At 39.7% G+C, this 14,167-nt stretch overlaps 1 protein-coding gene across 6 annotated transcripts in view; it reads left to right on the forward strand.

The window, feature by feature from the left end:
* The first annotated feature begins 12,041 nt into the window (after positions 1-12,041).
* The window catches only part of TTC8 (tetratricopeptide repeat domain 8), a 41,287-nt gene continuing 39,161 nt past the window's right edge, over positions 12,042-14,167 (forward strand). For 5 of the 6 annotated variants that reach the window (XR_008972650.1, XM_057413354.1, XM_057413358.1 and 2 more), the window contains exon 1: positions 12,042-12,239. Coding sequence is in view for 4 of the 6 variants with exons in the window: in XM_057413354.1 (XP_057269337.1) it covers positions 12,126-12,239 (114 nt within the window). In the remaining 2 variants the exon portion in view is untranslated. The remainder of the gene's footprint in view (positions 12,240-14,167) is intronic. The other variant, XM_057413357.1, reaches the window with a different exon arrangement.

A 14,167-nucleotide genomic window follows, 5' to 3' on the forward strand; every position in this document is an offset into this window, starting at 1 on the left:
GGCTAGGTAATGCACGTTATGTGGTCGTGCAAACACCTTTGCGCCATGAACTTGAATACTTGCTCTGAAAGCTCCTGGATAACTAGACTGGTTTGACAATTGCAAATAACATCAACCATTTTCCTGTTACTTTCAACACAGATTTGGCTTTCCGAGTGCGTGTATTTTGTCAGGATTTATTTGTAAATCTCAATTTGTTTAACTTTTGTTTCTCTTCTACTATTTCCTTAGTCATATTGACATTTCATCCACAAAATATCTAATTCTAGCCAGTTACTTCATGTTGGAGTAATTTTTCCGTGTTACTCTATTTTCATTTCAATTAGTGGGAGTTTTTCCTCTTAAATCTTTCTTGAATAAAATTAAGATTATGTTGTTCCCTTCATTGTTTAGAAAAATAATTCTTTCATAAAAACATGCATTTGAGCATTCCAGTCAATTAGCTTTATATTAACATTTTCTCACAGTATAGAACACCAACAGATTGTATTTATCTCAAGCTCTTACAACAAAGATTTTCATGACACCAGGATCAAATGCAGCTTTCAGTTCCATACGTTTATTGAAAACAACACAAAGTGCATATAACAGAAGTCTGCAGAGAGATTCATGCAGCCTGAAACTGGCATCAAATATACAGCCAATGAAACCTGTCCTTCCATAAATATTTTTTTTTTTTTAACAAAAAAGAAAGGAAAACAGGAAAAGACTTCTGTCCCTAATCGGTGCTGTTGGTGAATATCTATTTACCATCAGATAAACCAAATGTTATTTCCACAAAAATCATAAGCAGTCTGTTTCCCTTCTATTTGCTTCCTAAACAGCCAGAGCACCTTGGAACTTGAATAGCCACAGTTTCTCAGGAGTGCCTAAAATGGGAGACTGGAAAATTCCCAACAAATCATCTTAAGAAGTACAAAACATACTCTTCTTTCTGCTGCATAGCTGTTCTGTGTTGCTGTCCCAGCTCTTTTCATGGGAAAGGTGGTTACAGAAAAAGTTTATAACAATGCTTAGTCTCCTTCTGGAAATAATATGGAAAAGAAATGAACAGTCTTTCTTTTGAAAAACAAAACCCCCCAAATTTGCATTTCTTCCCCTTGAACTCCACTGATTGTTTTGAATGTTGATATACATTTAATCAAACTGCTAGTAAGATTTTTTGCAGTTCCATAAAGTTACAGATATATTGAGGCTAAAAATAAGATTACAACTGTAAGACTCCTCCCCGCATTTGCTAAAGCTTATAAGAAGGTAAGTTTGAAAAATACTGAATGTACATTATGACTGAAGTAACTTGTTTCTAGCTTTTAAATGTTAATTGGTTGGATTATCAGCAGACAGGCATTTGATACATATTTGGTCTCTGTTGTTGCAAAAGCTCATTTAAAAGTAGAAGCATTTTTGTGATACAAATTAAGAATATATTCTCTTTTTACTGCACATTTATTGCATGTTTAAACATGAATGTACAAAAAATACGTAATTGTGGTGTCTCTACTTTCTTCTACTCTATATAAATATGTACTTTTGTTCAGTTATTAAGGTGAAATTCTGGACCTCTTGAGATCAATGCTACATGGGGTATTAACCTCAACAGAACTAAAGTTTTACCCTTGTGCTCTTATTTACAACTCAGAAATTAGAGTAAGAGAGTATTTGGTTAGTGAAAATGAACAGGCTGGTTTGAGCCACATATTCCAAAACCACTGCTAGTAAAAGGGAAAAGAGAAAACAGAAATCAGGGAGAAACTTCAAAGTGTAATGACATTGGCTGTATCGGGAAGTTGCGGATCATGTTTCCTGTAATGAATGGGAGAACCCAAAACCGTAGTCATATGTGTGCAATGCAAGGAGGATGGAAACAGCTGCATGGCACACCCACACAGCCAGTATTTCCTTTTGATTGTTCTGGAACTGACTACCATCTCTACTATGAGGGAATGTCTGAGAGAAAGTTCCAAGAAGAAAATTGTTCATTGTCATATTTTACTAACCTGCATAAGGGGTGCAAGTGAAATTTTACACACTCAGCATCTGTTTTTGACAGGAATAGGAAACCGTATGGTATCACCTTATCCTCTACCTTTACTCTGCCTGGTTTTATCACTGGGCTTCAACACACATAATTCCTTTAGCTTCTACTGGCCTGGATACCTCCACACAGTAGGACTGACTGGTGCTGGGCAGTCTTCACATCTGTAGTCACTAGGACCCATGACATCCCTCCGCCAGCTGTTGTGTGCATTGCAGATGTGCGCTAGGACTCTGACACCAGCTCCGTTATCTTCCTCGGCAGGCATACAAACTGCGGTGGCCTGGCCTTTCCAAGCTCTCCCCGAAGCGCACGACTCCCACACAGCTGCCCCGCGGGCTGAGCCTGGCGCTGTCCTTGGTGCTGACCGGGGTAGGCGGGATCCGGGAGGGCAGAGGGTACCTACAAGGAGGGGAAAGGTATGACTTACTAGACCGATGGTTACAGCGGGAAGTAAACGACCTTTTAGCCATATAATAATTTTATGTGCTTCCAGTAAGATATTTTACAAGTGAAACATGGTGTTTAGTTGTTTTGCCTCAGCTCCCTATGATGTCAGATACAGCACTGCAAATTGTATTTAATTAGTATGCACTGACACCAGTACATCACTTCTCTAAATAAAATCAAATAAGTGGCTATTTTATGTCTCACAATGTGTGCTTATAAGAAGATGTACTTGCTAGCGTATTGTAAATATATTTACAATGTATCTCATGTTCTGCAAAATGGAACAAGGCTTAAAGATGTGATTTCTTAAACAAATACTCTTGGAACAGCTAATTCCAGAGAACACAAGATGAGGGATTATTCTGTTAAATCCTAAGTAACACAGAGTAGCTAGTTCAAGTAGTAATTATATAATATGAACCAGATGAGCAACAGTGACAACATTAGTTTCAACATCCTTGGGGACAAAAAGGTCTCAGTTTATTATGGGAACACAGTGTCTGAAAATAATGTAATATATTGCAAAACTAAGAAACCTATTTAAGAGAGAAAGTAATGAGAATTACCTGCTACAATTTCATAGCACCAAGGCAAACACTAAGGATCACAAAGGCCTTTTACTATTGGATAAAAATAGGAAGTCTAGGAAAAAAGACAGCATTGCAAACTCAAACACTATTTGAATTCAGTTCGCTATTTCTACTTCAGAAAATGGAAAATTTAATGTGAGATTTTTTTTACCATATCAGACAACACATAAGATGCAAATTAGTAAGAAATTTTAAAGGACTAAGATACATTATTAAATTAACAGTAGAGTTGGGTTTGTTTTTTTTTTTCTTAAGTAACATTAAAAGTAGAAAGCCTTGGAAATAATCAGGTCTACTGCACCATCAAGAAGCAAAGAAACACATGAAGGTTAAGAAAATGGCACAGAAAAATAGTTACTGATTTCTTCACATCACTGCTCAACACAGAAGAATCTGGGAAATGCAAGATGGGAGCACGTACAGGGTATGGTCACAGAAAGATATATCTTTGTAACAGGGTGCTGGAAAATTGTTACACTGTACCTCCAAAAATTCTGATAATTTCAAAATGTAGCTGACATGCTCTGAAGAGAAAAATGCGATTGCTCTTTAAAATCATGTCCTGTGTTAAAACATCATCCAGTATGTAACCATTTTAAAAGCAAGTTCTATTATAAACTTGGTAACTCCAAATACTTATATTTTCTTTTGGTACTGATTGATAAACTACAGACAGTGGTTGAAATGAAAATGAAACAACTGTATATGCATGAAATTAAATATTACAGACATTAATTTGTCCTTCTGCAAGATAAATTACACCTTGATGATCACAGGAATTGTATTCATTCGGTAAACATTCATTCTGGGCACTGGCAGAAATGTGCACCCTATTGAAAAGACAATGCAATGTAATTTTCACAATGCAGACAGCAACTGAGGCTGCAATACATTTATTCATGGAAATTTGATTTAGAAATGTCCTCACATAATGTTTCCTAACAGGGCTGATAAAGGATAGACAAGATACAGATGTTATTGAAATTAAATTCATCATCATTAGTATAGAAAGCAACAACTTCTGGATGTTCTAAAGCAGAAATAAATCTGGTTATGACAGAAAGTGATGCAAGTACATCCATAAACAATACCAGCTGAAACTGCAGAAGGCACACACTTACCATAAACTGTATACTGGCTTATTTCACTATGACATTTTTTGCCAAAAGATCTTGTTTTATGGTCTCCCCTGTAATCCAAAGTTCAAATCTTCTCTTTTGAAACCGAGAAATGGGTTTCTACCATTCTTTCAATGGAAAAAAAATTCAGGCTAAGAATTTCCATCGCAACACATATCTTTTTCCAAGTAAATGCAAAAATCACCTTACACATTTAGTTCTAAATTTGAAGTTGCTGTAGTAAAATTATTTGTAGTATTAGTCCCAAAAGTAAGGTACTAACATTTGTGTTCTTTCTAAAAATGTCTGCCACAAGCTTTAAAAACCAGTCCTAAAATCTCTGTTAGCACATGGGAATAGTTCACTAAAAAAAAATTCTTCTTAGTCTATAAACAATGAAAAAACTACTGTGTTTCAGACTGCCAGCAATCTGACACCAGAATGCATTTTGAAGTCACTCAGTGGAGCATTCAGTTTCTTTCAGCAATGACATTGTGTTTACACAACAGGGCTCTAGTTGCCCCACACACTTGTATCTAAATAGCTTTTTTCAACTTGCATTTCATGTACAATTATATGTGTACTGAAGACATTCATCTAGGTGATTTGAAGAACTTGTATCAAGCACCAGCACTTGATATGATAACCTAAATAGACTTAAATGCAGCACATAAAGAGAAGCTGATTAAATCCCAATGCATTTTCTATCAATAGACGTGATGAAAATCTGATACTGAACTCTCAAAATCAATTGATTTCAACTGTTGAATAAACTAAATATAGAATGCAGTTATGTGACAGCTGTCTCTGGTTCTATCTTATGATCAAAACCAATGTGAAGCAACACCTTGTTTACATGCAGTGATAATTTTTCGACCTGTTCTCAATTTTTTCTTTACAGATAGCATAATTATATGATGATCAACCCCAAAGCTTGTTAATATTGGGTTTTGGAGGTAAATTAAAATTTCAGCTGGCTAATGTTAATTATTAGATTTAAAATTGTCAGGTCAAGATGACATCTTTTTATACAGAAGTTGACAATGTTTCAAAATATAATACACAATACTGACTTTGCAAAAGCTCTTGAAAAGCTCAGCTGTCAAAAGGAATCATAAAAGAGCTTAGCCATAAGTCACTACTTAGAATCAACGTACAATAATACAGGTTTATCAAACATGACATAATTTGCCAGTGATAATATCCAGAAGAACTGAAGGAAATAACATATTTAAACTTTTACAAAAGTAACAGTATTAACTATCACAAGGCTGAGAAACTAAAAAAAAAACCAAAAAACAGCATAGCACTATTAATCCAGCAGTGGAATGCAAACACTGAATTAATTTCATTGTATGACTCCATACTATCAGATTTGACTAAGTACTGGAACAGACTGGTTAAGGACAGAATAGATGGCCCAAAGAGGCTGTGGATTCTCCATCCTCAGAGAGTCTCTAATCTCTGCTGGCCAAGAGATTAGAGCAACCTGAGCAACCTCATCCAACTTTGAAGTTTACCCTGTTTTGAGTGAGAGGTTGAATCAGCCTTCAGAGATCCCTTCCAACTTAAATCATTTTCTGATTTAGGTACTCATTTGTGTAGGCTGGTTCCCTACAGTATATATTCAGTGTACCAAATGAAGTAAAGTAAGCCTACTTTAGGGACAGCAAATACTTCATTTTAAGTGATTCCAATTGTAATAGAAAATATGGGCAAAAGACTGCTACACAATATAACTTTTTAGTGTAATTTAGTGTACACAATCCTCTATAAAATACCCAATCCTCACAGCAGGAAAAATAGATCTTTTTCCCACATTTTTGCTCTAAAAATGATAAATTACTAACAGAACAGTTTAACACTCCTAAAAGGATGAAAGTAGATTTGTGGTGTACCTACAATGCTTTTTGGTGGGAGCTAACAGGTATGTAACAAATGTTGATGATGGAATGGCTTTGTAGACTAAGTACCAAGTCTGTATTCTCTCTCAAGTGCTTTAATATATATATTTATAGAGATAGATATGAGCAAACCCATTTATATCAAGCTTTTCAGATATGACTGTTAGTATTATTACCAGAGTTCCTACTTCGATACTTAGGGTCCGCTGCAAATAAGTGCGCTAGGCTAGCTGCTCTAAACTTGAAAAGACAGAGTCAAGCCCAGGGGTGTTTTAAGCTAAGTATCCAGTAACCAGTGAATCCTTTGCAATTTTTTGCAACCTATCTCTAAATGGAAATAACATAACAGCCTTTTCATAGGTAGCTGTTTATTTTTATAGCTGCATTGATTCCTGTTAATGTGATGAACACCAATGTGTATTCAGTGCAGCATACAGAGCATCTGCATCAAACAAGTAGTGCCTCATATGAGCCACCGAAGATAAAAAAGAAGGTAACAGTAGCACTTGAAAAACATCCTTTTCATCCTGCACACTGAAGGAGGTGTGCATTCAATCACAAAAGTTGTATTTGGTCCACGCATGAATAGAACAGGAAAGATCTAAGGTCAAATGAAATTTAATGGCAGGGGACCCGAACAGTACTGTCACCTAAGTTCTGTTACCAACTGCTGGGTCATCCTTTTTCAGCCAGACCATGGTAATCATGGTTAGGTTATCATGTATGATCAGCAAGAAGAGGCAGTATTCTTATTTATGATAGCAATAATTGCTGTTGAAGTTTATTGTTATCTTGGCTGGTCACAGAACTAAATCTGCAGCTGCTACTACAAATTACTTTCCCCAGTGCTGAATCTAAGCCTCAGACAAAACTCTGCTCTTAATGCAATTTCATTTGCATGATCTCCTAATTTTCTAGCCAGTAAGAAATGGGTTCTGAAAATAGCATGTAAAGATGGAAGTTCCTCTTTGTACTCTTCTGCCACAGCTGCACACCTTCCCAAAAAGCAGGCAGTCGGCATGGCCTGATCTGTAGTCATGTCTGGGTTCATTCAAAGCACACAAAATAAACCTCACTCTATACTCTGTTGCTCTCAGTTCTCCCAATGCCAAATGTATCTGAATCATTAGAATGAACCCTTTTTGCATGTCATCTTTCACAATGCCAGTTCTTTTTCAAAGGCAAGCCAGATGTCTCTAGCTGAGGCAATCTTCAGGTAAATATGTGGTAACATCAATGTTAATTTTTAAGCTCTTGTTAATTGTATTGCCCAGCAAATTACATCTTTCTTCTGTCTTCTTATGTCTTGAGAGAGATGAGTAACTGACAGAAGCAGTAGCCTGCATCTGAATGCTTTAGCTACTGAGGGACGCAAGACATTTCTCCACAGGCTTGCATAAGAAATATTAATATACCAAAAGAATTTTAGAAACTATTTTTAGGTCCTGTTCTTGTTTTTTATCATAAGAATGTGAGTTCATGATGAGAGATAAGGCCTGAGAATCAGCATTCCTAGTTCAAGAAATAAGTATGATTACTCTATGCATAGAAGACCTGCATGGGAGACTTATAGAGAAAGGCAAAGTCAACCTATAGCATGTGTTTTTAAAATGAAAGGGGTCCTAGATACCAGTGGGTCGTGTCCTACTCTCCTCTTCCATATGCACATTGTAAGAAACAAATTCATGTATCTCATACTCACAATTTAAATATTAAGAGACTGATGCAGAAGAATCATAAGAATATTTGGAAAAATGCAAATAATTTTAGGCATACCAACAGTTTATTCTGTAGGAGTGTGTACAGGAGGAAAACATTAAATGCATCTATCCTTTCAGACCCATATTCAGTATCAGTTCAAAGTACCCTTGTCAGTAGGAAGAAAAAAACTTTATCAACATAAAAGGTGAAAATGCAAAGCAGATTTAAATCTCTAAGCAACATTTATTCTTGACAAGTAATTGAACAATTAATTGAAACATGAGTGAAATCCAGTACACAGATATAGATGTCAACAAAACCTACATTTTATAAAAATCAATTATACAAATCCATGTTTTATTAATAAAGATAAATAATAAGGGATTCCTGATATTCAGTAGAGCTCCCTGATACTTTCATTTATAAATAATTATAAGAATTATTTATTGTAGCCTGTCTCAGGGACATCTAGTTTTCAAATGAACAATAAACCACAGGCAGAAGAGGCTTCTTGAATTGTCTGTTCTTGGTTCAATTAAATGAGTGCAAGGTTCAAATCACTCATGAAACAGTGATACCATCACAATACTCCACATGTAAATAAAGCAGTACCACTGAATTTCTTCTCCTTTCACGGAAGATGAGAATTGTCTCTCTAAACATACCAGCTAAGGCCAGGTTGCTTCTAATACAATGAACATGCATAGTATTGGGGTAGCAAGTATTAGAAATACTTGATGGACTACCAATCTTGCTTCTGTGCAGTGTTTGAGAAGTATATGAGTGTGCAAGAATGCCTCTATATGTGCCAGAAATAAGTATTCAGATCCAGATTTGTCTGCAAATAAATATAGGCAGATGGTTAGGTTGAGTTGCTCAGTTGAACAGGTTCTCCCAGTTTGATGTCACCTGACTTCATCTGCATCAGATTACATCTTTTTATTTCCATGCAGGTAATCTGGTCATAGGCTATGACTCTAATTCCTGACTTTTTAGTTTTGATGTAGTTACATTGGAGGGGTACTGCCATACAGAACTCTACAAAGCACAGGAAGAAAGACAGAGGGACTGTCTTTCAAAGGTTCAAATTTGGGGATTTTGATAATCAAGACACAGAGAGCTCCCATATTAAAAAAAGCTCAGAATGCTCCACACACAGGAAGTGAAAGCTAGCATTTTCAGTGGTAAAGGCTTCAAAGATTATATGTGTAGGATTATCTCTGTGCCAATACCAGAAATAGGCCAGGAGGTAAGCATGCCAAGAAAGCACACCAGCAGCACACTTGGGGATTTGGCCTCTCCTAGCAGCAGCAGCAGGCCGTGCCAGAGAGAATGCATTTTTATGCCTGCTGCTAGACTCCAGGGATGCAAATAGTGTCTCAGCAGGGGACTGGCTTTACTTGAAAGGTAGGACAGGTAGAATTGTGTAATTTTATGTCTAAAGGCTCTGCTCATACAGGAATCTGTCAATATCGGGTTGAATCTTCTGTGCAATGTTCCTCCAGGATCAGGACATACTGTTTTCGACAGTTGTTCCCAAGAATAAAACAGTGCCACAGTTTAGAGAGCTGACGTTCTCTCAAGACTTATGGAGAATGAACATAGATATTCTCACATCTACATCCCCTGAATAGTGCACAAAGAGAGCCCAAATGTGCTGAATTACCTAACATGGTAACAGCCAGCATTTAAAAAAACAAATCATCTCACAAACGTACACAAAAGTGGAGGAGCTTCAAGTTAGTATTTTTAATAACTCTGTTTTTTGACCATTGTTCACAATTACTCTGAATAGCACATCCCACTCATTGTGCTAACACTGACCATAAAACACATGCTGAAGGATTTGCCATTTAAAAGAATTTATAAACAAAATGGGGTAATACCATACAGCTCAAAAGTTACTCAGCCACAGCGGTACAACTGCATAGCAGTATCACAACAGATTGTCTGACAGAGGAACAAGAGATACTGTTCAGTCTTCTGACCAACCTGAGGCATACAGTGAGTCTCTTGTGCAAGTCTTCTACGTGCTTTGTGGGAATACAGCACATACAGACTCCCCAATGACTTAAAAGCAGATAAGGGACAGAAACTATTGTACCATTCTTTCCACCCTTCTTAACTGGGGGTGGCATGGGTCCCAGAAAAGACTTCACTCGGATCACTGTTTTGCTGTGTAGTGAGTTGACTATGACTGGATGCCAGGTGCCCACCAAAGCCACTCTATCACTCCTCATCAGACATGGCAAAGAAAATAAAATTTAAAGCTTGTGGGTAGAGATAAGGACAGGGAGATCACTCAGCAATTACTATCACAGGCAAAAAAGACTCAGCTTGGGGAAATTAGTTTAATTTATTACCAATCAAATCAGAGTAGGGATAATGAGAAATAAAAACTAAATCTTGAAACACCTTCCCCCTACCTCTCCTTTCTTCCCAGGCTTAACTTTACTGCTGAATTCTCTACCTCCAACCCCACAACAGCACAGGGGAATGGGAGTTGCAATCAGTTCATCACGTTGTCTATGCCATTTCTTCCTCCTAAGGGGAGGACCCCACACACTCTTCCCCTGCTCCAGTGTGGGGTCCCTCTCACAGGAGACAGTTCTCCATAAATTTCTCCAGCATGGGTCCTTCCCATGGGCTGCAGTGAGCTCCTCCAGCATGAGCTCCTTTCCACGGGGTGCAGTCCTTCAGGCACAGACTGCTCCAGTGTGGGTCCTCCCATGGGGTCACGGCTTCTGCTAGCAAACCAGCTCTAGTGTGGGCTCCTCTCTGAATGGGTCCATAGGTCCTGCCAGGAGCCTGCTCCAGCGTGGGCTTCCCACACTGTCACAGCATCCTTCAGGTGCCTTCCCCTGCTCTGTCATGGGGTCCTCCCCAGGCTGCAGGTGGGTATCTGCTCCACCGTGGACCTCCATGGGCTGCAGGGGACAGCCTGCCTCACCACGGCCTGCACCATGGGCTTCAGGGGAATCTCTGCTCCAGTGCCTGGAGTACCTCCTGCCCCTCCTTCTACACTGACCTTGGTGCCTTCAGAGCTGTTTCTGTCAGATATTCTCATATCCCTCTCTGGCTGCTGCTAGTCTTGCACAGTTTTTTTCCACCTTCTTAAACATGTTATCCCAGAGGTGCTACCATCATCACTGATGGGGTTGGTCTTGGGCAGCAGCAAGTCTGACTTGGAGCCAGTTGGCATTGGCTGTACTGGGCATAGGAATGCTTCTAGCAGCTTCTCACAGAAGCTGCTCCTATGCCTGCCCCCTCCTCCCTTTGCCATGCGAACCCAGTACACCTGTGCACTCTCCATAAGAGCAAAACCCAGCTGCCTATAGCTGCTAGTTCAGTTCAGGGCACTTACTCCCATATTAGAATAAACTGTAGTCTTGGGATTGGCATTTCTGTTTCTCCATCTTTCCACCTGACATTGATCTTGCTAACCTGCACATCATGTCATGGATCTCGGAGTAAAGCTAATATTTAGGTGAGACAGAGACAATATAACCAGAGTGATCTGCTAAAATGCCAATGACATTATTTTAGCTATCATATTTGTGTTCATCCATCAGAAATTTTCACATCAAAAACTTACTTTTTTTGTAAGTAATTTGTATTTTACTTAGACAAAACTTACTTTGTCTAAGCATCCCTAGATATTCCTCCCCCACTTTTACTTGGTCTCATGGGTGCAATCAGCATCTTACAATACAGAGAAAGTAAGAATAGATGTATTACAGCTTTTTTCATCACGTATCTCAGTCTTACTGCTGCTCTGCAAGAACTAATGAACTAAAGGAACTAATGGAGTCTGCAAGACTCAAAACAGTGCTGCTCACAGAAACCTGTACTTTTCTCAACCAGGACACCGGGTACTCTAAAGGGCATTTTACCCAAGTAAGAATTAAAGGACTGTATTCTTCTTGTTTAGGCATATATTCAAATTCGAAATGGCTCTTGATGATAGGGCAGGAAATAACAGACACTGTTAAAAACAGTGGGGTTATCTGACATCTTCCGTTCATCATTATTAGAGAGCACACTCTGCTTTTGGTCATCCCGGAGAGGCTCCCGCAGAGCGGGGCTGTGTCGGGCTCGTCCTGCCCTGCCCTGCCCAAGGTGCACATAGCCGCCTGGGACCTCCCGGAGCTGAGCCCTCCTCCCGCCCTTCGAGCCCTCGCGTCGCGCCGGCAGGCCCCGCCTCGGTCTGCCCGGGCTCGTCGTTTCCGCGGCTGCAGCTCGGCCGGCTGCGCTCCGCCCCTGGGCCCGCTTGGCAGGCAGCCGGCCGGGAGCCCCCCAGAGCCGCTGTGGCAAACTCGCCGGCGGGATGGGGCTGGAGCCGGAGCCGCTGTTCCAGGCCTGGAGCTACTTCAGGCGGAGGAAGTTCCGGCAGTGCTCGGATCTCTGCTCGCAGCTGCTGGAGGGGCCGCCTGGCGAGCAGGTAGAGGGGGCCGGGCTGGGAGGCCGTAGGGAGGGGAGGCGGCGGTGTCGGTCAGCAGCGAGCCGCTGCCTCTCTTTTCAGCGCCCCGACAGGGAGAGCATCCCGGCGCGCCTTTTGTACCTGTTGCAGCCGCCGAGAGGCCTGGTGTGACCCTCAGTTAGCGGGCCGGGCCGGGCCATGCCTGGCGAGGAGGAGGCGGAAGAGGAGAAAGGCCCGGCAGCGCCTTCTGACAGAGCCCCCTATGGCTGCCTCGTAGCCAGCAGCGGCCAGCGCAGGGATGCCGGGTCCTCCTTATACGCTCCCTTGGTAGTACCTCCCGCCCCAGCCACAAAGAGGAGGAGAGTAGGCGTCTTGTGCTGCTGGGAATGAAGCGGTGGCAATAGTGAGGTCCCAGGACTCCCCACAGGAAGAATTTTAACTCACTTAAGGTTTTGCAGAGTTAAAGTAAGAAAAGCCAAGACGAATCAGACATGCTTGAGGATGTTACTGTTGATATTACCTAGATGTTCAGATAGAGTTGCTGTACGGACTAAACCTCATAAGGTTAAGAGACACTCATTTTAGCTCAGCTTATGTAGGAGCATTACCAGGGGTCGAAAGGCATTTCCATTCCTCTCTGCTCTTTCTACAGCTGCAGTCTCTGAAAATGTTGGGCATGTGTTGTTCAATGCCTACATATTTCTCACCTTTCTGCAAGAAGGAAGGATTTGAGAATGTTGTTTGAGATTAATCTTTGTATGTATGTAATGTGTAGCATCCTTTTCATCACAAAGGAAAACTCTTAAGCTGCATAGGCATACAATTGTTTAAATATAAAGCACAATAATTGTTTAAACTGGTTTAGGATAGATATTTAAAACATGATTTTCTTGATTTTATTTTTTTTTTTTAAGCATGATATTATGTGCTGTAAGAAACCAACAAGGAGCAGCGAGCAGAAAAAATGTTGGCAGAGAAGACATTCTAAGAAAACTGGCCCTGAGCACTAGATGTGATTATTAGTTCTGTGAAAGTCCTGTATCATTTACGTATATTAACATTATTGTGTCTTGGTATGTGTGATCTTTGCATATAGAAGTACAGCACTTGATTCATGTTAGAAACTCTTGAGACAGTACAGAAAATAACAGTAAGAGTCATAAAGGTAATAATGATTCTGGTGCTATTAATTTATAATTTTTGTTAGTAAGATGTTTTCCACTCTTAAGATCTCAACATGGAAATATAAAGACAACTGCATTTCTCCTGTATGCTGAAGCCGAAGTATAAAATTGTCTTGTTACACTTGGCAGCTCCAAACTTTTGATAGGCTGTTTCTGGTAGCACAGAGAAACTTGTTGGAGATACCTGCAATGGGCAGAAGTGGGATAAGGAAGAGGCTGGAAAAAATATTTTGGAGGAAAATAACAAAACAGTAACAAGAGGCTGTAGATCTCATTTGGTTTTGTTTCTTCCTTCCAAATGTTGATCGCACATGCTGCAAACATTTAAGTATATAAATTTAGTTGTTTTCTTAGATTAAACCATGCATTCTCCTTAGAGAAGCAGGACGTTACATACCAGCAGTATGGGATTTTTTCCAAATACTGTATAAAGTTAGGATGAGCAGTTCATCACTTAATTTAGTCTTTGAAATGATTACACCAGCCTATAAACTTTTCCTACAAGTATGAAAGAGTAAAAACATTTAAGATAATTATGCTTTGCGAAACAGTGGGGGATGGGATATGAATGATGTCTATACAACACCAAATCACAAGCTCTTAGAAGAGGCCTTATATGAAATTTCTGAATTTTAAGGTCAAGCTTCGTCAGTGTTCTGAATGACTCTCATGTTGTGGTTGCCTGCAAAGGACTGGACTTTATAACTTCAGTGTGTCCGTTTCAGAACTATGTTCTTGTTCATGGTTTTATGTGGAAAAGGTACT

Source organism: Pezoporus wallicus, unplaced genomic scaffold, assembly GCF_028554395.1.
Source record: "Pezoporus wallicus isolate ANWC-B61680 ecotype Strahan unplaced genomic scaffold, APGP_CSIRO_Pwel_v1 contig_3017, whole genome shotgun sequence".
NCBI lineage: Eukaryota > Metazoa > Chordata > Aves > Psittaciformes > Psittacidae > Pezoporus > Pezoporus wallicus.